The 24,671-nt window shown below is 36.4% G+C and overlaps 1 protein-coding gene across 8 annotated transcripts in view; it reads left to right on the top strand.

Annotated features, from left to right (window-relative positions):
- Nucleotides 1-24,671, top strand: part of Sycp1 (synaptonemal complex protein 1) — a 105,429-nt gene that overhangs the window by 76,824 nt on the left and 3,934 nt on the right. For 6 of the 8 annotated variants that reach the window (XM_074050690.1, XM_074050695.1, XM_074050693.1 and 3 more), the window contains 3 exons: nt 1,678-1,737; nt 5,388-5,567; nt 10,798-10,941. In XM_074050690.1, coding sequence (XP_073906791.1) covers nt 1,678-1,737; nt 5,388-5,567; nt 10,798-10,941 — 384 coding nt within the window. Of the gene's footprint in view, nt 1-1,677; nt 1,738-4,797; nt 4,942-5,387; nt 5,568-10,797; nt 10,942-24,671 lie in introns of those variants that run through there. The other 2 variants (XM_074050694.1, XM_074050696.1) reach the window with 2 other exon arrangements.

Genomic DNA, 24,671 nt, shown 5'->3' with positions numbered 1-24,671 from the left:
TTTATTCTGACTGGTGAGAAATAGTCCTAACATTATAGATCTCTAAGAATCGGTATTAGCTAAGAGTCAGTTTTAATAATTCATGAGTCTTAATATTTTCACAGTGCACAAATAGTAGGAAGGATACAGTGTGTGTGATATTATTGTGCAGTCCTTCCATAGTGTACCAGGTTTCTTTTTTATTTATAGTCTCTAGGTTTGTACATTTATGTCTGAGATTTGGTCAGATAACTTGTTCTCCACTCTGGTGGTTCAAGTTTATCTTCTACTTGCCAGGCCATATCGTAGAAACATTTTACTTAACTTAGAATAACTAAGGACTTCGTGGGCACATCTCTTTGAAACTAAGGAGTTCATGATCACCTTTCTTCTACCAATGATACATGCTTGTATATGAGCTAATTCATACCTTGGAAACACATATTGTGTTAGAAGAGACCATACTAAGATCTCCAGACCAGCAAAAAGACCAGAGCATACTAAGATCTCCAGACCAGCAAAAAGACCAGAGCATACTAAGATCTCCACTCCAGAATTGTAATGATGGTACAGTTATGGGAGATGCTTTCTTCTTTTGTCCTTTAGAAGTAAAGATATTCTGAAAGTCCGTGCAGTATTGCTAGTTTAGCAAAACACCCTGTCCTAGGAGACAGCATTCCAGCCCCAGAGTATGAGTAGATGCTAGACATCAGTATAACTGAAGATCAGCCTTTGGGGGGTGATAGGGTATATAGTAAGAACAGTCAATAGTATTAAATCAGTTTACTGCCAACTTCTTTCACAGTGCCATGAGTTCTTTGGTTAGGATCAGTGTTGTAGCAGAGATACCATTGTGACATGAGGCAAATGATTCAGTGAAGATAGCTGTTGGCATAGGCATCAGGAGTAGGCCAGTCAAGTCAGACTGCCTTAGAGTTCTTGGAGATTTTCTCTTCTCTGAGACCTTTTTGACTCTCTGGGGCTATAACAGGTCTGTTCTGTGGATAACTGTTATATTATAGGCATACTCGGTTTTCATTCCTATAGGCTGAACAAATCATATAGCTTAGCATATCACACTTGTCACTCTGACTACAAGTCTCTTCATTTTTGTCTTGACTACTTCTATATAGACACCTTATTCTTTAGTAAAAGTTATATATCTCTCTATATATTTTCCTAAGTATTATGTACTCTTCTGTACTTATTCATGTGATGACTTTTGCTTTTCAGCATTTTCTTTTTATTCCTCATCTCTCTGTTATGTTGAAAGCTTGTTGATTATTCAGTGAGCAATGAATTGTACCTTTTCTCAACACACAGGGAAAAAGCTGATTCTGCCTCTAAAGTTCTGTAATATTTTAGATTTCTTTGCAGTTCTTCATAGTTTACTTACTCATTGTTACCCTTATTCTATAATTGTGTTCATCTACTTCAGTTTACAATTAAGAAACCTGAGATTCAGAATTTCAAGATGCTAATGCAAAATTCCATAGACATTACTGATGTCAGAATAAAAGGAAAAGATAAATGTAATAACCAAATGATACCTCTGTAGAGAGGAGTTAATTTTTTTTTGTTGTTATTATATAGTCTCCTTTCTTTGTTAATAGCTATTAGGAAAGATTTTTGATAAGAATAGTCACTTCAGTGGTACTAATTATTATGTTGTGTATATTTGATATTCATTTTTAATAGGAAAATCTCAAAAGAGAGGCAAAAGAAAACACAGTTATTTCCAAAGAAACCAAGGACAAGGTAAGTATTTTAATTCTCAGTTTTTGTTATAGCCCATTTATTTTCTAACATTTACTTAGAAATACTTCTTTTTGTTCATAAGAAAATAACATTTAAATATATCATACAATTTTATATCCCAAATTATTTCATGCTGTTTATTAGTTCAAAAGCACTGACTAAAAATGTCAAAATATTTGTCATTTGGAGATTTACAGATGATTTTAGTCTTTATAATTTTTAGAAGTGGTAGAGCGCCTGCTTAGCAAGTGTGAGACCCTGAGTTCAAACTCCGGTACCACCAAAAAAAAAAAAAAATCTAAAACTTGGCTAGGGGTATAGCTTAGTGGTAGAGTACTTGCCCAGCATGTGCAAGGCCCTAGGTTTGATTTTCAATCCTGCAAAAAAAATTCTAAAGTTTATATTTAGATTATGTGTAATTCAGATTTTCTGGGGACTAAGTAAGTGGCATTCTGCTTTCCTTGTCTACACTCTGATTCAATTTGAGACACACAAAAGGTAAACAAAAGAGTGTCTTTACTATTGATAACCAATTTTGGAGAATGTGGTATGTAATTGGGAAGACAAGAGTTTTAGTTTTTTTTTTTTTTGTGCATGTGTGTTCTGCTGGGATTGAACTCAGATCCTTCCATATGCTAGAAAAGAATTCCCTAATTCTGAAACCCCAAATTAGACTGATTTACCTATTCTGTTATAAGGAGAGCTTGGCTGGGACAGATCTACTCACTTGATGGGCTGATCTTATAAACTTAAGGATAAAGGAGCAGAGCTTTCTGTTATTCTTAAGAGGAGTAACAAAGGAGACCTACTATATGTATTCATCCAGTTTTTCCTTTCAGTGTTACAATCACATTAGGTCATTGTTTCCCCCCTAAGTAGGGAGTGAGAGGATAGGAACACTAGTCTACATGTGGAAGGAAGCTCTAGATATAGGAAAGAAGAGTATAAGTACCCCATAGCCTCTAATGATTTGATAAGATAGGATTGTTGCAGAAGAATTTTGATTTTACCAACTCTAAATTTATATAATTAAACATATTCATTATATATAGAAGTCTTCTAAGTCTACACAGAGGTTGCTATGATTATAGTTAAACTGAAAGTGAGAATTGGAATAGTTTGGGAACAGTTCAGTTGCTAGGCTAGATAATGCTGCAGTTTCGTTACGTTTGAGTTTAAAGAAAGAGAAGGAAATATTGAACTTGTTAGAGAATATTTAGTGCTCCATTTGTCCCAGACACTGTACTGAACACTTGAAAACATTGTATTTAGAGAAATTATCATCATCATAAAATTAGTCAGCAGGGCTATATAGTCTTAGTGAAATATCTGATAAAGATAAATAAATTGGTTAATCACTAGTACTCTTTCATAAATATAGAATGTGTTCATATCCCATAGTCACATAGAGGAGTTTTGATTCGTATATAATTCTATAATATACACTTATTATTTGCATCTGTATCTAGTTGATTAGCAAATGACATTTGAGGAGTCTGGATAGTATATATGTTGCAAAAATGAAGAAAATTTATTAAAGAACTTTAATTAGGCCTTTTTTAGCTGTACTTTATTATAACACTGCTGAAATATAACAGGTCTTTTGCACAATACTCATTAAATTTATCAGATGTTTCTGACTTTGGATAGGTTACTTACCTTCTTCATGCCTCAGTTTCTCATATATAAAGGCATCATATGAATACCTCCTTTCTAAAAGCTGTTAAGAGTAAATTGAATATAAAAGATTTAAAATAGTGTTTGGCACATAGTAAATGCCTTTGAAGTGTTCAAAAAATATAATAGAGAAAAAAGTACATGTTCTGTATGTATTTATCACTGGAAATATAGCTTGCATAGTATGTAATTTGCAAGGGAATATATGTTTCCATAATTATTTCCATTATGAAAAGATGTAACTATTCTCCAACAGAGGTATGGGGCTACACAGGGCAGCGGGAGGGAGTTCCGCTCCCTTTAGATTACCAGGTAAATGTAAATTCCCTGACATGGCCACAAGGTGGTGGTGTAGTGACTTTAAATTGCAGTTCTCAGGCCTATGAAGTGACAAATTTGTCCACAACAAGTTACACTGTTGGAAGTTCGAAGTGTGACCCCTGATGAATCCAGAGAGCAGAAAAAAATTTAATCAGAATTGTGCATTGTTTAAAATATGCAGGAAAAAGGATACAGAAATGCATCTTGTGAAGAATGGTGCCAAAATTTGTACCTGTTGGAAATATGATTATGAAGTGATAAATCACTAGAACTAGGCAAGAAAGCAACAAATCACCTCATTTAATTAGCTTCTTGATTGTATAGATGGATAGATTTAAGCCTGGAGGTACTTGGAGATTACCTGGCATGCCAGTAAAAGATCCAGGAGAAAAGAGCAGGTATTATATGGCTCCTACTCCAGTGCTTCTCAGCAGTGCATGGAGTGCCTCTTGATCCTGCACCTTGCACCTCCTAATTCAGTTTCATCCGTAATGTTTGAAGTGTTGGTCTTATAGTCCTTTGGTGTATGCGTGTTCCATTCTTTACGTGAGTGATTACCATGATTGTATTCATGGGTGTCAAGGTGACCAAAGCAAAGGCAGAATAGGAAGTCATGACATGGGCTTCACGTAAGATACTGTAAAGCGATTATTACTAGCATTTGAGGGCTGAGGGTGGAATTCAGTGGTAGAGCCTGTGCACCACCCTGAGTTTGTTTCTAGCATGGTACACACACACATACACACACACACACACTCTCTCTCTACTAGCTTTTACTAGAACACTAGGATAGATGCTAAAGATATCTGTACACAAAGGTAGAGAGAAGTGTGGAGGAAGCTGAGTTGAAATAGTGTCTTAACGGTAAATGTGCCGTTCATTTACTTGCAGAATTGAAGCAAATGGCCATTTTCTCCTTTTTTCTGACAATTTCTCTTGTCTTTTTTCTTGGGGTGAGGGATACTAAGGATTGAATTTATGGCCTTGTCTACCCCTTGAGCTATACCTCCAGTCCTTTTGTTTTTATTGTTTTTGAAATAGAGTCTCATTAACTTTTCCTAGGCTGGCCTTGAACTTGAGACTCTTCTGCATTTGCCTCAAGTAAGTGGGATTACAGGTATGACCCACTATGCCCAGTTTCTATCATTTTATGATTTTTCTTCCCTTTCTTGAAGGTATTGTGGCTGCTGGATAGGAAAAGTCTGTTATTAATGAGAGAGAGAAGGAGAGGAAGGAAGGGAGGGCAAGAGAAAATACATAAATGAAAATAAATTGCCCTCTGGCTTTTAGGCTATTAGAGTGAAGAATAGATTAAGACTCTTTTTCTGCCAGGAAGAGACTTTTGTTTGGAGAATCTCCAACTTTTGATCAGTAGACAATTGAGATCTTACTTGTTTTCATAGTCACTCATACTATATTCATCTTAAATGGGTAAGAAAAGTGACAAAAAGAATAAAGTGTAACGATTCACACTTATGTAATCAATAATAAAATTTGGGATAAATTGTAGTTTACTTCAGCACTAATCTCATTAGCTGCTGCCCTTTAGTTAGAGAAACCAATGATAATCAGGAGCTGGATGTGGCGGCAGATGTCTCAAAAACAAACAGTAGCAAATTAATAATGGTTCCATTCATCTTTGTTCAATACAGAAAACACAGACATCTTTACTGGAAACATCTGAAATTACTTACCAGAAATTTGATTCTAAAGCAGCTTCTTCACAAAATACATCTGGAAATTTCTCATCAGCCGATTATGGCAAATCCAAAAATAAAAGACACCATCCTTGGATATCTACCAAAAGTAATTTATCTACTCCATTACCAAAGGTGGGTTGCTAAAATTTCCAAAATAATAGTATGTTTTAATAAAAACGATTTTGGTGTCACATATATATCTATAATAAATATGCTAACTTATATATAATTTATATATGCTGATATATATGTTAATTTATCAAGAATGAAATGATTTCCTTTTATTTTTTCTATTACTGCCCACAATTTAAGGGCATCGCGAGCTGATTCCATAACTTGCTTGTAACTTCTACTGCATAATTCCAATGTGGGAGATCTGGTTCTGATTTAATGTTTTATAGTCTACCTGTTATCTCCCTTTACTGTTTGTCCCATATCATCTTGCTGCTAGAGTCCTTTATTTAGCATTCATCTTGGAGTAGGTGTCACTAGCAAGGTGACTCAATTTTAGCCATCTTCCTGATGCTTACTTAAGCCATAGGGAACTTCAGTGACTGTGCAATGCTAGTGGAATTCAGAATATTGTCCTTATCTCTCTCCTGTCTTTGCCATCAATCTCGCTCTAATTTCTTTTTCTTTTGCTTAGCTAGACACAAAGACAGATGAAGAAATTTGCTTCCTAGGTTCATATTTTACTATGGAATGAGATGCCAGTCTCACCTTCTTGAAGGTACCATTTAGTAGTCTTTATGATGGCACTCTTGGAGCTCCTGCCTCAACTTATGAGTTAGGTGGAAAGTATCTCAGTCATCTCTACTATTGCAAGCCGAAATATACCATTTTCTCTCTGTTGCCTTAAAACAATTGTGAAGGAGAGAGGTATTTGTTGATCATGGGGCTTATTCTCCCATTTTTTTATTAAGATCTAGAAAAGGAACTGACCTCAATCATAGTTTTCTTTATTTTTTTATCCATTTTTTTTTTCATGGTACTAGGGGTTGAATTCATGGACTCATATGTGCTAGGAAACCACTCTACCATTTGATTCACAACCCTACCTTTTTTTGCTTTAGTTATTTTTCAGACTCTAGCAGGCCTCAGTCTCTGATCCTCCTACTTCCACCTCACAGATAGCTGGGATTAGAGACATATACTCCCATGGTTGGCCTATTTTTTCATATAGGGTCTCACTAACTTTTTTTTCTGTCCAGGTTGGCTTTGAATTCTGATCCTCATATCTCTGGTTGCCAAGTTGTGATTACAGATATGTACCACCACTCCTGTCCCATAGTTTTCTTTTTTAAGAATATGGGTTGCTAGCACTTTTCTGCCACTTTTTCCAGTTGGCAGTTCCAGAGCAAAAGAAAGAAAATCCATTCATTTAGATAGGTACAGTGACTCACACTATAATCCCAGCCTCTTGAGAGTTGGGAATAGGAGGATCACTGTTGGAGGTCAAACCAGGCAAAAAATTAGCAAGGCCATATCTCAAAGGACAAACTAGAATAGTGCCTATAATCCCACCTATCTAGGAGGCAGTGGCAGGAGGATCATAGTCTGGCAAAACCTTTTTTACTCTGGATAAAAAGTGAGACCCTTTCTGAAAAATAACTAAAAACAAGAAGGGCTGGGCTGTGGCTCAAGTGGTAAAGCACTTCAGTGCTTGCCTAGAAGTTTTGAGGCCCTGAGTTCAAACCCCAGCTACTACTGCCCCCACATTCCATTCATGTCCTGATAAACCCATACAATATTATCCAATTTGTGAAAATTATGAAATTAGTAAACTGTGTAGCTTAGAAAAGCCTCTGTATAAAATTATTCAGTTATATTAACTGCCATATTATTCAAAATATGAAGCTCTTTGTGAATGACCTTACTTAAAAACCTTTTATTTGAAATATTTCTAAGAAAAATATGCAGATCTTAGTTATTCAATTTGAATTAGATCAATATAACCTTATTACTGGCATTCAAATTAAAATAAAGATGCTTCTGTTATAAGAACAGACTTTTGTTCTCTTTCCAGTCATTAGAACCTCCTCTGAGACTAATTATCGTCTCAGCTTCTAATATTAGATGTTTCTGTTTTGTATGTTCTGCAAGTAGAATCATATAGTGTATATTGTTTTTATCTGGATGTTTTTCATTTAATTAAGGGACTCATCCATATTTTTGCTTAAAGTTGTAGACTCCTTATTTTTGTTTTTATACAGTATTCCATTGTGAGACTGTATCACAGTTTATTGATCAATTGTGGGGTTTTGTGTGTGTGTGTGTGTGGCATCAGGATTTGAACTCATGGCCTATGCTTACTATGCAGGAGCTCTATTTGAGCTATGCCTGCAGCCCTTTTTTGCTTTGATTATTTTTCAGGTAGGGTCACAAGTTTTTGTCCAGGGCCAGCCTTAGACCATAGTCCTTCTACCTAAGGCTTCCCCAAGTAGCTGGGACCACCATTTACTTGGTGTCCGCTATCCTCCCTGGCTTACTGATTGAGAAGGGAGTCTTGCTAACTTTTTGCCTGGGCTGGTCTCAAACCACAATTCTCCTGATCTCTGCCTCCTGAGTGGCTAGGATTATAGGCATGAGGCCACCTTCCCTGGCCAGAACAAAGTTTTAAAGCTATTTTAAATATGGTCATAGAAAACCAGGTTTAAAGAACTAAGAAAAGAAGCCTATAATCTTAACCACAAGGAAGGTGGAAATTGGGAGGATTGTGGCTAAAGATCATCCTGGGAATAAAGTTACTGAGATCCATTTCAACAAAACAAAATAAAAAAGCTGGGCATGGTGGAACATGCCTGTCATCCCAGCTATTTGGGAAGCACAAGACCTAGGCAAAAATGTGAGACCCTATCACAAAAATAAACAAAGGAAAAAGGGCTGGTGGTATGACTCAAGTAGAATAGTGCTGGCCTAGCAAATGCAAGATCTGAGTTCAAACCTCAGTACCATCCAAAAGAAAAACAAAAACATAAACCTTTGTCTAGTAAGTCCAATAATGTCTACACTTCCTCAGGAACAGTTTTTATTGATGGCTTTCTTCTTCTAATGTATGAGCAATTCTTTATTTCTTAACATGTCACATAGTTTTGTTTTGTTTTTTTCCCCTTTTGAAACAAGGTGTCACTATGTTTGAGGTCTAGACTGGACCAGACTGGACTCAAACTCAAGATTCTCCTGACTTAGCCTCTTGAGTGCTGGGATTATAGGCATGTCCCATAATGCCTGGCATATGTCTCATTGTTCTATGTTGAATACTAGATATTTAAAATAATGTGACAACTCTGGAGATGAGGTTGTCTTTTGTCCACAAGTTTGTTGTTGTTTCTGCTTGTAGTTCTGTTTACCTTGTGTCATTACTTTTCTAAAATAATTCTATAAAGTTTGTATTCTTTGTTATGAATGCTCCTGAAGTTTTTACTTGGTTAGCTTAGAGTTCAGTTAGTGTCTGGATAGAAATGTTCTTAAATAACCTGAAATCAACATATCTTCCTTTGTTTGCCAAGGGACTTTATGTACATATAAGAGCATGCTTTCAACACTCAGCCAGGCAAGTGACAACTCTGCCTTAACTTTCTACTCCTGCTTGCACAAACTCAAGAGCAGCCAGTGGTGAGACCTTCAGGTCTTTCCTGAGCTTTTGCACATCCCTGCCACATGTGTGTGTCCTACATTTCCAGGAATTTATCAGAGTTTTTCACAGTCCCTGTAGATGTCTAATTTCCTTTTGGTTAGTCTTTTGTTAGCTCAAACTGTTAATCACTGCTTCAGATTACACTTGAAACACTTACTTCTAATTGTTTTTGACAAATGCTGTCCCTCACCTCCCATACACTCAGGAGAAGCCTTGGTGTACTGACTACGATCTCAGGTCAAATATAAACAGCATAAGTGGCGGAGAACTGCTAGACAGATAAAATAATGATGAGCATTCAGATATAAAGCTTCAACACATCTACAGTTCTGTTGTCTGTCAGGCCACACCAGGAATGTGGGCTATTATTTTTTAAGGATAATGTAGATCTAGTGATCAGAGATGGGACAAGGGAAAGTTAAGACACCACAAAGCTTGCTGCTCTTAGAAATTCAACTTAAAAAAAAAAAAAAACACTATGAAGGCTGTTTTTTGCCTTTTGTTACTTTCCAGAGTAATGAAAAGAGCAGATTTCTGACTTTCTATCCTTTTTAAATTGCCTTTATAGAGAAGTGAAGTTTTAGGGATCCTTACTCTCATTTTTGCTGATGTCACTGAAATATTTTTAAAAAATACTGTGTGTGTGTGTGTGTGTGTGTGTGTGTGTGTGTGTGTGTGTGTGTGTGGTATTGAGTTTAAACTCAGGTCCTCATGCTTGCTAGGCAGGGGCTCTACCACTTGAGCTATGCCCCTAGCCCTTTTTTTTGTTTGTTTGTTTGTTTTAGTTATTTTTCAGATAAGGTCCTGTGTCTTTTGCTTGGGGCTGTCCTTGAATGATGAACCCCAAAGCTGGGGTTATAGGCATGCACCACCATACCTGGCCCTTCATAATACTTTTTTAAAATTAGAAAAGGTAGAGTATAATATGGAATATTAAACATTGGTTTATGTGAATTACTTTACCAATCAAAAATAAATAAGCATATTTTCTCACAGAGCAATAGGAATTTTATGGATAGAATAAAGTTCCATTTAGTTTTTATTCTCAATTATGGTTAGAAAAATTAAAGCCCTTATTAAAATTGTTGATTGATGAAGCTATGGTAGAAATTTGTTTCTGTCTTGTACTTTTTCTCTTTACTGTTTTCTGTAGTAAGTCAATCAAAAGAAAGGACAAAGAAAGCCTAATGTCTAATATTGTGAGGTGTTTGAAGAAAGAAAATTTCTAGTATCAAAGACATCTTAATTAAGGCTTGTGACAGTGGCTCATGTCTAATCCTAGCTACTTGGGAGGCAGAGATCATGGGGATTGTGGTTGAGGCCACCCCAAGTAAAAAGTTAGTGAGACCTCATCTCAACCAATAAGCCAGTTATGATGGCATGCATCTGTCATCTCACCTATGTGGAAGGTGTAAATAGGAGGATTGTGGTCTAGTCTGATCCAGACCAAAAAAAAATTGTGTGAGACCCTATTTGAAAAATAACTAAAGCAAAAGGGCTGCAGTGGGCTCAAGTGGTAGAGCACCTGCCTAGTAAGTATGAAGCCCTAACTATAAACACCAGTATCACCAGAAAAAGGGTGTGAGTTAAATTTCTGTGCAAAATTTCTGTTTCATATACTTGCCAAAAATGGAGATTTCTGATTGCCTTTAAATGTTTTACTAAATACTTTATTAAGAATATATTTTTATTTGATATGACCATATATTTTTTATTTTTGGGTAGGCCTATACAGTAAAGACACCAACTAAACTAAAAATACAGCAAAGAGAAGAGAAGAATATGCCTATTGAAGAAAGTAATAAAAAGAGAAAAATGGTCTTTGAATTTGATATTAATTCAGACAGTTCGGAAACTACTGATCTCTTGGTAAAAATCAGTTATTTATTTTCTGTTTACAACATTTATTATTTGTATTATGTCTTTCCTTTTCTTTTTTTTCTTTCTTTTTTTTTTTTTTTTGTGGGACTGGGGTTTGAACTCAGGGTTTTGTGCTTACAAAGCAAGCACTCTATTTCTTGAGCCATGCTGCCAGTCTGTTTTGCTGTGATTATTTTGGAGATGGGGTTGTTAGAATTTTTTGCTCAGGCTGGCCTTGAACCATGATCCTTTTGATCTCTGCTCACAAGTAGCTAGGATTACAGGCATGAGCTACTGGTGCCAGGCTTGTATTTGGTTTTTTTTCAAAAGAGGTTTGAACTCAGGGCCTTGAGCTTGTTAGGCAGCCTGCATTATTTCCTCATAAATAGTGTATTATATGGTACCTACTATTATAGTAATGAAATACAATAAACTACTATAACACAGAACTCTTGTGCTTTTGTGACATTTTAGAAAAATTAAGAGTTCAAATAATTTCAGAAAACATGACCTTTGAAATACCTGATAAGGCATAGTTGGCACATGAGATAATTAATCATTGTCTTGTTTTCTAGCAGAGTATTTTAAAAGGAGGTTTTACCACATTAAAAAATACAGGTGGAGTGAATATTTTTAATCTTTCTTCAGTCAAATTCTGGGACCCCTCTTTTTTGCATATTACCCATTTTGCTTTATTTTATGTCACTTACTGGTTGATATTTATATTAAGGTATTGGTTGACAACTGTAACATTTGTATCACTCTTAGGGAGTAGTAAGGATAACATGTTGAAAAACTACTTCCTCTAGCACTTTGACACTATTTATTCCCTATTCACACATGCCAATATTTTCTAAAGGAATAATCATGGTTTACTGAGAATAATTAAACTTAGAATTATTTAAAAACAGAGAAGAGAACCACACTAAATGTAGCAGTGAACCCCAAATTATTAACAAAATTCCAGTATAGCCATTTGTTTCACTAACAACTATAAAATCCTTCCAGCTTTTTACTGCTTTGGATAGCCCTTTTTTTGTTTTTGTTTTTTATTTATTGGAGAGCCCTTATTTTCGTTTGTTCTGAAATAATGAGTAACCAGATTCTTAAAACTCTATTACTGAAGTTAATTTATAGAGTTCTTACTCCAGAATCCTTTTGTTTTTTAGATAATGATTATCATCTTAACAATGAAAGCTGTGAACCAGGGCCTATAGTAAACACTTTATGTAGATTACTGAAATTATTTCTTAACAAAAATTTCATGCTGTAGAAGTATAGAGAATATTGTTATTTCCATGTTACTGTTGAGGAACCAGGGTCACAGAAGTACCTTTTACAAGAGCATATACTTGGTAAGACATGGAGACAAAATTTTAACACAAAAAGCTTGTCTCCATGGCCTATTAAGTCACTGGACATAGTAATTGCAGTTTCTAATGCAAATTGCTGTCCAGATATATAAAAATGTAACGAGAATTAGTGTTATAATCCCTACTATTTTTCCGCAGTGTGAATTTAGGCCACTTTGTTAGCTGATCTGATATTCAAAATTATTTTCATTTTTTAAAAGGGCATCATATGGGCTAGGTGTGTAGCTCAATTGTGTGAGGCCCTGGGTTTGATAATAGCACTGCAAAAAAATTAAAAAGATCGATTGCTAAGCATGACCTTGGGAAGGTGCTGGAGTAGGAAGTGCCAGGAATCCATCTCTCCACCTAGATAACATTTGTACTGGAAGAAACTAACTAAAGTAATTGGGTCTCTGTAGTCTTATTTAAATGTTTGTAGCTTCCAGTGGAAATCTTGGTTAGCAAATTGCTTGATTTTGGTCCATTTCAGCCTTAAACATGGTAGTGCCTACTAATCCCCATGAACCACATTAAAGGCAGACATACTCATGTTTCTAGTGTACCTTGTTGGAGCCAGGGTGGGTAGTAAGGAACTTGTCTTTAAATATCAGGGTTGAAGTGTTACTGCTCCACAAGCCAAAGTGACTTCACAGAATTTATTCAAAACACACCTGTTTGCCCCTCCCCACCCCCAATTTTTTTTTTTCCATTTTAACTTTGGGTGATCCAGACATTTAAACATTAGGACACTCAAAAACAAAAATAAAAAAGGAATTTAAAAGCTACTTTAAATGCTGAGGGAAAGGCACAGGTTCAGAAAAAAACTTTATACTTTTACCTCAAGCAGTACTTTAAACAGTAAGAAAAAAGAAAACAACAAAATTCCAAACAAAAACAGCAAACCCCAGAGAAGAAGGAAAATCTGATGTCCAGAATTATCAAAATACAAGATTCAAAGGTCTAGTTTTCAGAAAAAGAATCATAGGGCATACAAAGAAACAGGAAGTTATGATTCATTGAAAAGAACAAGCAGCCACTTCCTTGAGTAAGTCATTGTGGGACTAACTAGACAAAGACATTAAAAAACTGTCTTAAAGTAGCTCAGAGAGCTAAAGGAAGACATGGTCAAGGTCAGGAAGACTATGTATGAATAAAATGAGAATATTAATGAAGAGATTGACATTTTAAAAAGGACACTCAAAACTTTTTGAGCTGAAAATAAAATGACTTAAATGAGAAGTCCACTAGAAGGATTCTAGCAAAAGAAGGAATTGGTAAACTTTAAGACAGACATTTGAAACTGTTGTAAGGAAGGGAAAAGAAAAAAGAATGAAAAAGTTAATGGAGCCTCACACATTTGTAGAATACCATCTAAAATGCCAATATAAGCATTGTGGAAATCCCAGGAGAAGAGAGAAACAAGTAGGGAAGGAGGAGGAGAAAGAAAAAAGAAATAGGAAGAAAGAGTATGTGAAGAAATAAATGGCTTAAAAACTTTCCACATTTTGTTGAAAGGCATGTATCTACAAATCCAAGAATTTTAACAAACTTTAAGTAGGACAAATTCAAAAAGATTCACATTGAGATAAATTATAAACTGTTGAGATAGAATCTGGAAACAATAAGAGAGACATTACTCACTGCATACAAGTTATCCTCAATAAGAATATTAGCTGATTTCTCATCAGAAATCTTGAAAGAAGTAGATTTACATATTAAAAGTGCTAAAAGAAACAAAACCCTACCAACTGAGAATTCTGTATGTGGCAAACTGCTCTTCAAAAATGAGGTAGAGATTAAGATATTGTCAGGTAAATTAGGGAATCTGCTGCCCCTAGAACTGCTCTTTAAGAAATGATAAAGGAAGTCCCTTAGGTTGAATGTAAAGATATAAACAGTAACTCAAAGCTGTTTGAATAAGTAAGTATCTCTGGTAAAGGTAAATACACAGGTATTTTATAAAACCTACTATTATTGTGGCTTTGGCTTATAACTTTGTGTTTTATTCTACATAATTTTAAAGATAAATTCATAATAGTTTATGAATATTATGGTTAGCCTACCTTATTGGACACACAGTACATAAAGATGTAATTTGTGACATCAATGACAGAAAGAGAGGATTGAGTTGATTAGGAGCAGAGTATTTGTAGGGTATTGAAATAAGTTGGACAGAATTCAAATTAGATTATTATAATATCAGGATGCTAAGTGTAATCCCATTGTAACTACAATGAAGTTATGCACATAATATGCATTAAAGGAAAAAAGGAGGGAATCAGAATAAGTACAAAAATTGCTAAAGAAATGAAAAACAGACTCCTATAATGCACATGGAAAGCAAATAAAATGGCAGAAGTTCCTCCTTACTGATAATTACCTCAGATATTAATGAATTATACTCTTCCACAAAAATTCATAAATTGGCAGAATATATTTTAAAGACATAATGCAGAAGACAACTTACTTTAGATCCAGAAGACACAAATAGATTGAAAAGGAAAAGATAGAAAAAGATATCCCATGCAAAAAGTAGCCAAAAAGAGAACCATACTACTACCAGACAAAATAGACATTAAATCAAAAAGTATAATAGACAAAAAGTACATTATATATTAATGAAAGGTTCAGTAGAGCAAGAAGATAGGACAACTGAAAAGATATATCCAGTTACAGACTATTGAATATATGAAGCAAAACTTCATAGAAGTTTCTTCTTGAAGAAGATAATAGACATTTTTTTCTTTCTTTTATCATTTTTTACATTTACTTACATGCATATACACTGTTTGTGCCACCTCCTCCTGACCCCATGCTTCCAGGCAGAACCTGTTCTGCCCTCTTCTTCTCCAATTTTGTTGAAGAGAAAACATAGGCGATAATAAGAAACACATAGTGTTTTTGCTAGTTTTTGGATAAAGATAGCTATACAGAGAGATTCCTAGTGTTGCTTCTGTGCACTTGTGTTTTGAAACCCACATTGGTTCATCTCTGCCAGACCTATTCACTACTTCCTGGTCCCCTTCCCATTCTTAAACACTGCCAGTTTAAGATTACTTTATTTGCTCCTCTACAGTGAGCATATCAGCCACATTCAAGTTTTAGGTTTCTTTCCCTTTCCCGATTCCTCCCATGCACGTTCTCCTCTTAGTGTGTAACCCACATCCAATAATATTACTGCATTTGTTTTAGGTCTGTAATCCACATATGAGGGAGAACATGCAAGTTTTGGCCTTCTTAGCCTGGCTAACTTTGCTTAAGATGATGTTCTCTGTCGAGCGCTTTCTCGTGCTCCAGGTCCTACTGATCTAACTGGGGGCAACTGGAGATGCAGAAAGGACAAAAGATAGAAGACAAATCTGGGGCCAGGTGTGCTGGGCACTCGGATGGAGACACACAACAGCCTCGTTACTTCTTTCCTCTATTATTCTTTTCTTTTACTTTGCTTCTTTTCTCTTATTCTTTAAAACCTTACTTCTAAAGTCTTTCCTTCTCTATTCTTTAAAACCTTCTAAAGTTTCTTCTTCTCTATTCTTTAAAACCTTACTTCTGAAGTCTTTCTTCTTTTCTATTCTTTAAAGTCTCTTTCCTTAGACTCGCACTGTCCCATGTTTTCTTTAATTGCTCTTAAAGTCTTGGCCCTCAGACTTACACTGTCCCATGTTCTCTTTAGCTTTTCTTTAGTGTAGCTTTTCTGAAGTCTATGTATATAAAGTTCTCAGTGCAGAGAGATGCTCTGATGGAGACACACAACAGCTAGCAACTATAGTGGCAGCAGCAGCCTCACAAGCAGCCTGTAGCCAGCCAATCAGACTCCCCTGTCCTCTGTCAGCGGGTCTTTTATGTACAGTGGTAAGCAAGGAGGTGGAGCAGCAGTTCTCAGGACATTGTAACAAGAGAAACCTGCATTCCTACTTCTTTCTCAGAATGTAAACAACTTAGGAAAAGCATCTGTGCTGCATTTTGCCTTTTGCTCTCTTCTGTGGCTGAGGCCGTGCCAAACTCAGCCTGTAGATCATTGACCGCAACTGTGCTTATGTCAAGTTCTCATAGGATAATTATAATCCACTCCCCACAATTTTCCAGTTCCATCCATTTGCTTGCAAATGACAAAATTTCATTATTCTTTGTGGCAGAGTAATGTGTTTATATACCACATTTTCTTAATCCATTCATCGTTATTGGGGCATCTTGGCTGTTTCCATAGCTTGGCTATTGTGAATAATAAACATGGATGTGCAGATGCCTTTGTAATAACTTAAGTCACATTCCTTCAAGTATATCCCTAGGAGTGGGATTGCTAGATCATATGGTAGATCGAGGTTTAGTTTTTTAAGAAGCCTGCATGTTGTTTTCCAAAGTGGTTGTACTAGCTTACATTTCTACCAGCAATGTATGCAGGTTCTTTTTTCCCCACATCCTCCAACATTCATTGGTGGTGGTGTTCTTGATGGTAGCAGTTCTAAAGGGTGAAGTGGAATCTTAGTGTGGTTTTGATTTCCATTTCCTTTATGCCAGAGGTGGTGAGCATTTTTTCATGTGTTTTTTGTCTGTTTGAATTTCTTCTTTTGAAAAAGTTCTGTTTAGTTTAGTTGCCCATTTCTTTATTGATGCATTGATTTTGGGGGAGTTTAGTTTTTTGAGCTCCCTGTATATTCTGGTTATCAGTCCCTTGTCTGATGCATAGCTAGCACATATTTTCTCCTACACTGTAGGTGGTCTCTTCAGTTTAGAGACCATTTCTTTTGTAGTGCAGAAGCTTTTTAATTTCATGTGGTCCTATTTGTCCTTTCTCTTAGTTGCTGGGCTACTAGAGTTCTACTGAGGAAGTCCTTGCCTATACCTATTGTTTACAGGGTATTCCCTGCTCTTTTGTGTACTAACGGCAAGGTTTCAGGTCTGATATTAAGGTCCTTAATCCACTTTGAGTTGATACTAGTACAGGGTGAAAGGTATGGATCTAGTTTCTGTTTTCTGCAGGTAGATAACCACTTTTCCAAGCAACATTTGTTGAAGAGGTTGCCTATTCTCTATTGTATGTTTTTGGCACCTTGTCAAAAATAAGGTGGGCGTAGCTGTGTGGATTCATATCTGGGTCCTCTAATTCTGTTCCACTGGTCTTCAGATCTGTTTTTGTGCTAGTACCATGTTATTTTTATTGCTATGGCTTTGTACTATAGTTTGAGGTTGGGTATTGTGATACCTTCAGCATTGCTCTTTTTGCTGAGTATTACCTTGGCTATTCATGATCTCTTGTGTTTCCAAATGAACTTTAGTTTAGGTTTTTCAATCTCTGAAGAATGTTATTGGGATTTTGATGGGAATCGCATTGAATATGTAGATTGCTTTTGGTAGTATAGCCATTTTTACTATGTTGATTCTGCCATTCCATAGCACAGGACATCTTTCCGCCTTCTGTAGTCTTCCTTAATCTCTTTCTTCAGAGGTTTGTGGTTCTCCTTGTAGAGGTCATTCATATCCTTTGTTAAGTTTACTCCTAGGTATTTGATTTTTTTTTTGAGGCTATTGTAAATGGAATTGTTTTCATATATTCCTTCTCAATTTGTTCATTGTTGGTGTATAGAAAAGCTAATGATTTTTGTAAGTTGATTTTGTATCCTGCCACATTGCTGAAGCTTTTTATGGTGTCTAGGAGTTTTTGGGTAGAGTTGTTTGGGTCTTTGAAGTATAAGATCTGCAAACAGGGATACTTTGACAGTTTCTTTACCTATTTGTATTCCTTTTATTTCTTCTTCTTGCCTTACTGCTCTGTGTAGGAATTCCAGGGCTATGTTGAATAGGAATGGGGAGAGTGGACATCCTTGTCTTGTTCCTGACTTTAGTTTTTCCCCATTAAGTATGATGTTGGCTATACGTTTGTCATATATAGCCTTTATAATGTTGAGGTACATTCCTTCTATTCCTAGTTTTCTTAGAGCTTGTATCATGAAGTGGTGTTGAATCTTATCAGAGGCTTTTTCTGCATGTATTGAGATGATCAAGTGGTTTTTGTTTTGCTTCTGTTAATGTGCTGTATTACATTTATAGATTTGTGTATGTTGAACCATCTCTGCATCCCTGGGATGAAGCCAACATGGTCATAGTGAATGTTCTTTCTGATATGTTGTTGGATTCGATTTGCCATTATTTTATTGAGGATTTTTGCACTGATGTTCATTAAGGAGATTGGCCTATAGGTCTCCTTTTTGGAGGTGTCTTTGTCTGGTTTTGGGATGAATGTAGCACTGGCTTCATAGCATGAGTTAGGCAGTGTTCCTTCCCTTTCTATTTTATGGAAATTTTAAGGAGTATTGGTATTAGTTCTTCTTTGAAGGCCTGCTAGAATTCAGCTGAGAATCTGTCAGATCCTGGACTTTTCTTTTTTGGGAGACTCTTTATTTGTTGCTTCAATTCCATTATGTGTTATAGATCTGTTTAGTTGATTAGTATCCTCTTGGTTCAGTTTTGGATGATCATAAGTATCTAGAAATTTGTCCATTTCTTCTAGATTTTCCAATTTATTGGAATATAGGTTCTCAAAGTAGTTTCTGATGATTCCCTGGATTTCCTTAGTGTTTGTTGTTATCTCTCCTTATTCATTTCTGATTTTACTAATTTGATTCTTTTCCCTCCTCATTTTAGTCAGATTTGCCAAGGGCTTGTCAATCTTGTCTATTTTTTTCAAAAAACCAGCTCTTTGTTTCATTGGTTCTTTGTATGGTTTTTTTGGTCTTTAGTTCACTAATTTTGACCCTTATTTATTATTATTTCCCTCTTTCTACTTGTTTTGGGTTTTCTTGTTCTTGTTTTTCTAGGAGTTTGAAATGTAACATCAGGTAATGTATTTGAGATTTTTCTGTATTTTTAATATATGCATTCTTGGCTATAAACTTTCCTCTTAGGACTGCCTTTTCTGTGTCCCATATGTTTTGGTGGGTGGTGTTTTCATTTTCATTAGCTTCCAGGAAACTTCTGATTTCCTTCCTTATTTCTTTTGTGACCCACTGATGAGGAATGTGTTATTCAGCCTCCAATTATTTGCTGTTGCTTTTGTTGTTGAGTTCTAATTTTAATGAATCAGATAGACTGCAGGTGGTTATTTCTGTTTTCTTATATTTGCTGAGGCTTGCTTTGTGCCTTAAGATATGATCTGTTTTGGAGAAAGTTCCATGGGCTGCTGAGAAGAATGTATATTGTGCCTTTATTGGATGAAGTATTCTGTAGACATTAGTTAGTTCCATTTGGTTTATGGTGTCATTTAGTTCTAGGATTTCTTTGTTGATTTTTTGTTTGGATGACCTATCTGTTGGTGATAGAGGAGTATTAAAGTCTCCCACTACCACTGTGTTGGAGTCTATATGTGCTTTTAAGTCCTTTAGTCTATGTTTGATGAAATTGGGTATACTGACATTGGGTGCATATATGTTGATAATTGTTATTTCCTTTTGATGTAGTGACCTTTTTATTAGTATGAAGTGCCCTTCTTTATCTCGTTTGACCAATGTAGGTTTGAAGTCTTCTTTGTCTGATATATGTATTGCTACTCCTGCCTGTTTTGGGGTGCCATTCGCTTGGTAAATCTTCCAGCCTTTCACCCTAAGCTAGTGTTTGTTTCTGGCAATAAGATGGGTCTCTTGTAAACAACAAATTGTTGGATATTCCTTTTTAATCCAGTTTGCCAAGCAATGTATTTTGATGGGGGAGTTGAGTCCATTGACATTCAGTGTTAATATTGATAGGTATGTGGTAATTCCTGCCATTTAGTTGTTTTTGTTGTTTAAGGGCTTGATTGTGTGCTGCTGAATCTATGCTACTCTCTGATTCCTTGTCTCTTCTCCTGTGGTTTGATACTACCCATCCTCCCATGGTTTTGTTTGGTTTCATCTTCTGTTTGCAGAATTCCTTGTAGAATCTTCTGTAGTGGTGGCTTAGTGGTCATGTATTGTTTTAGTTTCTCTTATTGTGGAAGATTTTTATTGCTTCATTAATTTTGAATGATATTTTTGCTGGGTAGAGTATCCTAGGGTTGAAGTTATTTTCAGTGCCTGAAATACCTCACTCCATGCCCTTCTTACTATTAAGGTTTTCATTGAGAAATCTGCTGTTATTTTGATGGGTTTACCATTATACATTATTTGTTTTTTCTCTCTTATAGCTTTCAATATTTTTTCTCTGTTCTCTGTGCTTGTTGTTTTAATGATAATATGCTGTGGGGAGGTTCTGTTTTGGTCAGGTCTGTTTGGTGTCCTGGAAGCTTCCTGTACCTGAATGGGCAAAACTTTCTCAAGATTTGGGAAATTTTCTGTTATTATTTTGTCAACTATATTATGTGTCCCTTTGGCTTGCACCTCTTCTTCTTCAATACCCATGATTCTCAGTTTTGGTGTTTTGATGGAGTCACTGAGTTCTTGCATATTCCTTTCACAGCTCTTGAGTTGTTTAACTAAGATTTCTTCTGTTTTTTTCTTTAATTTCTGTTTTATCTTTGAGCTCTGAGAGTCTGTCTTCTACTTGTAGTTTGCTGGAGTGGCCTTCCACTGTGTTTTTTGTTTGACTAGAGGGACTTTTTATTTCCAGGATTTCTGTTTAATTCTTTTTTCTGAGGTTTTCCATATCTTTGTTCAACTCTTCTTTTATGTTTTGTTTTGTCAACTTTAATTCATATATCTCCCTTTTTATAGTGTCCTTTGTTTCACTTTGTTGTTTGTTGAAGTCCCCTCTGAGTTCCTTTATTTGTTTGTGTCTTCTCATGTTCTTTATTTTTGGTGCCTTGAAATTTTTTGAGTGCATCTAGTACATTCTGGTTAGTCATGTCTGGTATCTTCTCCATGAATTTATTGGTGATATCTTCCACAATTTCTTCTTTGAGTGTTTTTATGTGGGTGTCACTGGGCTCCTTGGAGATGTTTATCATTGTTTTGTTGAGGTCAGGAACTGGGTATCCATTTAATTCATTTCCCTTTGAATCCTGTATTGAATTATTCTTTTGAGGAGAGTGGTTTCCATCCCTTCTTCTTCTTCCCATCATTCCACTTGGTGTTGTGCAACTGTTTTTGATAGGCTAGCTGATGGTTTTGATTGCCTGATTTCTTTCCCTGATTTAAATTTTGTGTTGTGACTGACTTGGTTGTTAGGTAGGTTCATGTGCTCTTTCTGCCCTGACCTGGAGGTGTAATATAGCAATAACAAACTCACAGCTTCAATGCCAGACCAGTTGTTTACATGTTACATAGAAAACCCTTTGATGATAATATCTATAAGCAGTGGGAGTTGGGGTGGGTGATGGTTATTAAGTTAGTTATAGATTTTGATGAATTGGTAAAGGTGGTACTAAAGGTAGGGGTGGGAAAAGGGGTGGGTGGGTGGGGGAAAAGCTATAGGGGCTGCTGAGTTTTGTGGCCTTTGTGTTTTGGGGTGTATTTCTGTTGTAGTGGAGGGTGCTTGTGTCAGGGATTGCAGGGGCTTGGGTTGTGTACAGTTGGTTCAGTAGGCTAGCGAGTGGGTGGTGAGTGTGTAGGAGGGAGGGATAGTGTGATGACAGGTTAGAGAGGATTGGAGGGGGAGGTGAAGATGGGGGAAAGAGTAGATTAAGAAGGGATAGAAGGAGCAGTTGGGAGGGAGAACCATGGATTGTAGCACAGGAGAGGGAGGGAAAGTGAAGAAGGTAAGAATAGGGATAAGAGAATAGTGATGGTGAAGTTAATAATACAGGAATAATAAAAATAAAAATTAAAAAAAATAAACACAATAAAAAACACCAAGTTGAAGAACCACAGAAAGTTCAATCTTTTGGTAAAAGTTCTGGAGTTTTTCCTTAAGTGTCCAATCCTGTTATTGGCATATAAGCAGAAGCTCTGACGTGGTCTCAGCAGGTTACTGGCTTGTGAGTAGTCTTTTGTTCCTTCTGTCCACAAGATTTGTTGGAATTGTGAGCCGAGGTAAGACTGCCAGCTCATGTAGGGTGGTCAGAGCTGTTTTCACCAGACAGTAGCTGGGTTGTCCTTCAGCTGCAGCTCTGTTTGGTCATCTTCTCCTCCAGCGAGGTGGGGCAATTCAGTTTTGAATGCTGCCCTCTGTCCCAGAGATGAGCTCTGGGATCCACCACCTGCCCTGCTTTGGGAGGTTGGCCTGTCTCTCCCCCACTTAGCCTTTTTGATTTTCCCAATCTTTGCTGGGTGTCAGTGAGTCCTCAGGGAGGTTGGCTTGTTGCCCTGCTCCCGCTCTTACCCACATTAGATCACTGGTTGTTCAGCTCTGAGAGTTCACCTCCTTGCCCCCACCCCCATTCTCTGGGGCAGATTCAGCATTCCACCTCCACCTCCACTGTTGGTATTAGATTACAATTTGCTGTTTATGTTTTTCAGTTTTGCTGGGGAGCGGGGGCGAGGTTCAGTCTGCCCAGGTGCTGCACTGAATTATTTTCCTGGGGTGGGGGAGTGCATAGGAGAATTGTGTGTGGTGCAGGATGCTCACTTATTCTTCTGCAGTTTTACGCAAGCAACTTTGGAGCCGGCTGGTGGGGAGAAATGGTCCACTTTTTTCAGTGTGGCACAGTGTAGGGAGGCTTTCCATGATGGGTTAGGGATCAAGGAAGTTGCAGAGTTTGATTCTGATTGATGCTGTGTCTTCTGCTTATTGGGAGAAGGAAAAAAAAAATAAGAGAGAGAGAAACAGCTGGGGGCTTTTTTCCCAGAGCTGGAGGCTGGACCCACCTTGCTGGCTGTGTAGTGTGGGATTTTGCAGCTATTAGGTGCAATTAAAAGCTGATTTAAGGGTCAGACTTTGAATTTTATCTGCACCTAAAGTGATGGCAGTTATTATTTTGGCCAGGAGCCATCAGAATTACCCAAGTGTAGCTCCAACATCTCAATGAGGTTTCTGGGGTCATGGAGCTTTTGATTTCTGATTCCCTAGCCTGGCTGTCATTTTTGATCTCCTCAAATAGACAACTTTATAGTAATTTTGGACACCTCAACATACCATTTTCAGTAATGGATAGAGCCACTCAAAAAAAAAAAAAACGTAAGGAAAGAGACTTAACACAATATATAAACTAGATCTAACAGATGTATGCAGAACACTATCCAACAAGAGTACATATTAGTAGATATGCATGGGGCATTGTCTATAATAGACCATATATGTTAAGCCACAAGACAAATTTCAACCCTGGTTAAATCTCCAGAAAGACAAATAAAAATCTAACTAGAAAGTCTAACTAGAAAATGAAGAGCAAACTAAACTCAAAGCTACCAAAAGGAAGAAGATAGTAAAGATTTGAGCAGGAAAAAAAAGATTTGAACAGAGATAGAAAACAATAAGACACAAATTAGTTGAAAGTAAAAGGCTGGAAAAAGATATTCCATGCAAAAAGAGCTACAGTAGCTATACTACTCTCAGACAAAAAAAAAGACTAAATTAAAAAGTACAATAGACAGAAGTACAACAGAGAAAATAATTCAAACCAAAAGTTGTTTCTTTAAAAAGGTCAACAAGATAGGTAAAAGTTGAGAGAGGAAGAAGGAGAAGGATGTATAACTTGCCATAGGCCAAAGAGATGGGGACAATTGGCTATGGACTAACACCTCTCAAAATGTGAGCCAAAATAAACCATTTGTGTTTGTAAGTTTATCATCTCAGATATTTTGTCACCATGACAGAAAACTGACTAATACAACATGTAAAGAGTTTAAGTTGGTAATAAAAGGAAGAAGAAAAATCTCAGACCAAATGGCTTCATTGATGAATTTTACGAACACCAGTCCTCCCCAGAATTGGAGAACACTTCCTAACTCATTCTATGAGGTCAGAGTTACCCTGATAACCAAAGCGAGACCAAGATATGACAAGAAAAGAAAATTACAGACTAATATTTCTTACGAGTTAGATGCAAAAATACTCAATAAAATATTAGCAAATACAACGCAAAAGTATATTAAAAGGATGACCATGTGAGTTTTATTCCAGGAAAACCAGTGGTGTTCAACACAAAATTCATCAGTATGATGCATCATTTTAATGGAATGAAAGGAAAAAAAAACCCCACATGTTCATCTTGATGCAGGGAAGGCATCTAACAAAATCTAACAACCTTTCAGGATAGAAACTCTAAGAACACTAGAAATAGAGGGAATATTCTTCAACATAATAAAAGGTATTTATGAAAAGTCCCAGCAAACAACGTCACTGTGAGAAACTGAAAGCTTTCCCCCTAAGACAGTCAGGATGCTCACTTTCATCACTGCTATTCAGCATTGTACTAAGAGTTCTAACTAAAACTATTAGCTAAGGAAAAGAAATAAAAGGCATGCAAATGGAAAGGAAAAGGCAGAATGATCTTTCTTCATGGATGACATGATTCTATGCATAGAAAATTGTTTAGACTAC

This window comes from Castor canadensis, chromosome 12 (genome assembly GCF_047511655.1).
Source record: "Castor canadensis chromosome 12, mCasCan1.hap1v2, whole genome shotgun sequence".
NCBI classification, from domain to species: domain Eukaryota; kingdom Metazoa; phylum Chordata; class Mammalia; order Rodentia; family Castoridae; genus Castor; species Castor canadensis.
The sequence above is the reverse complement of the archived record's forward strand: the minus strand, read 5'-3'. Positions and strand labels throughout refer to the sequence as shown.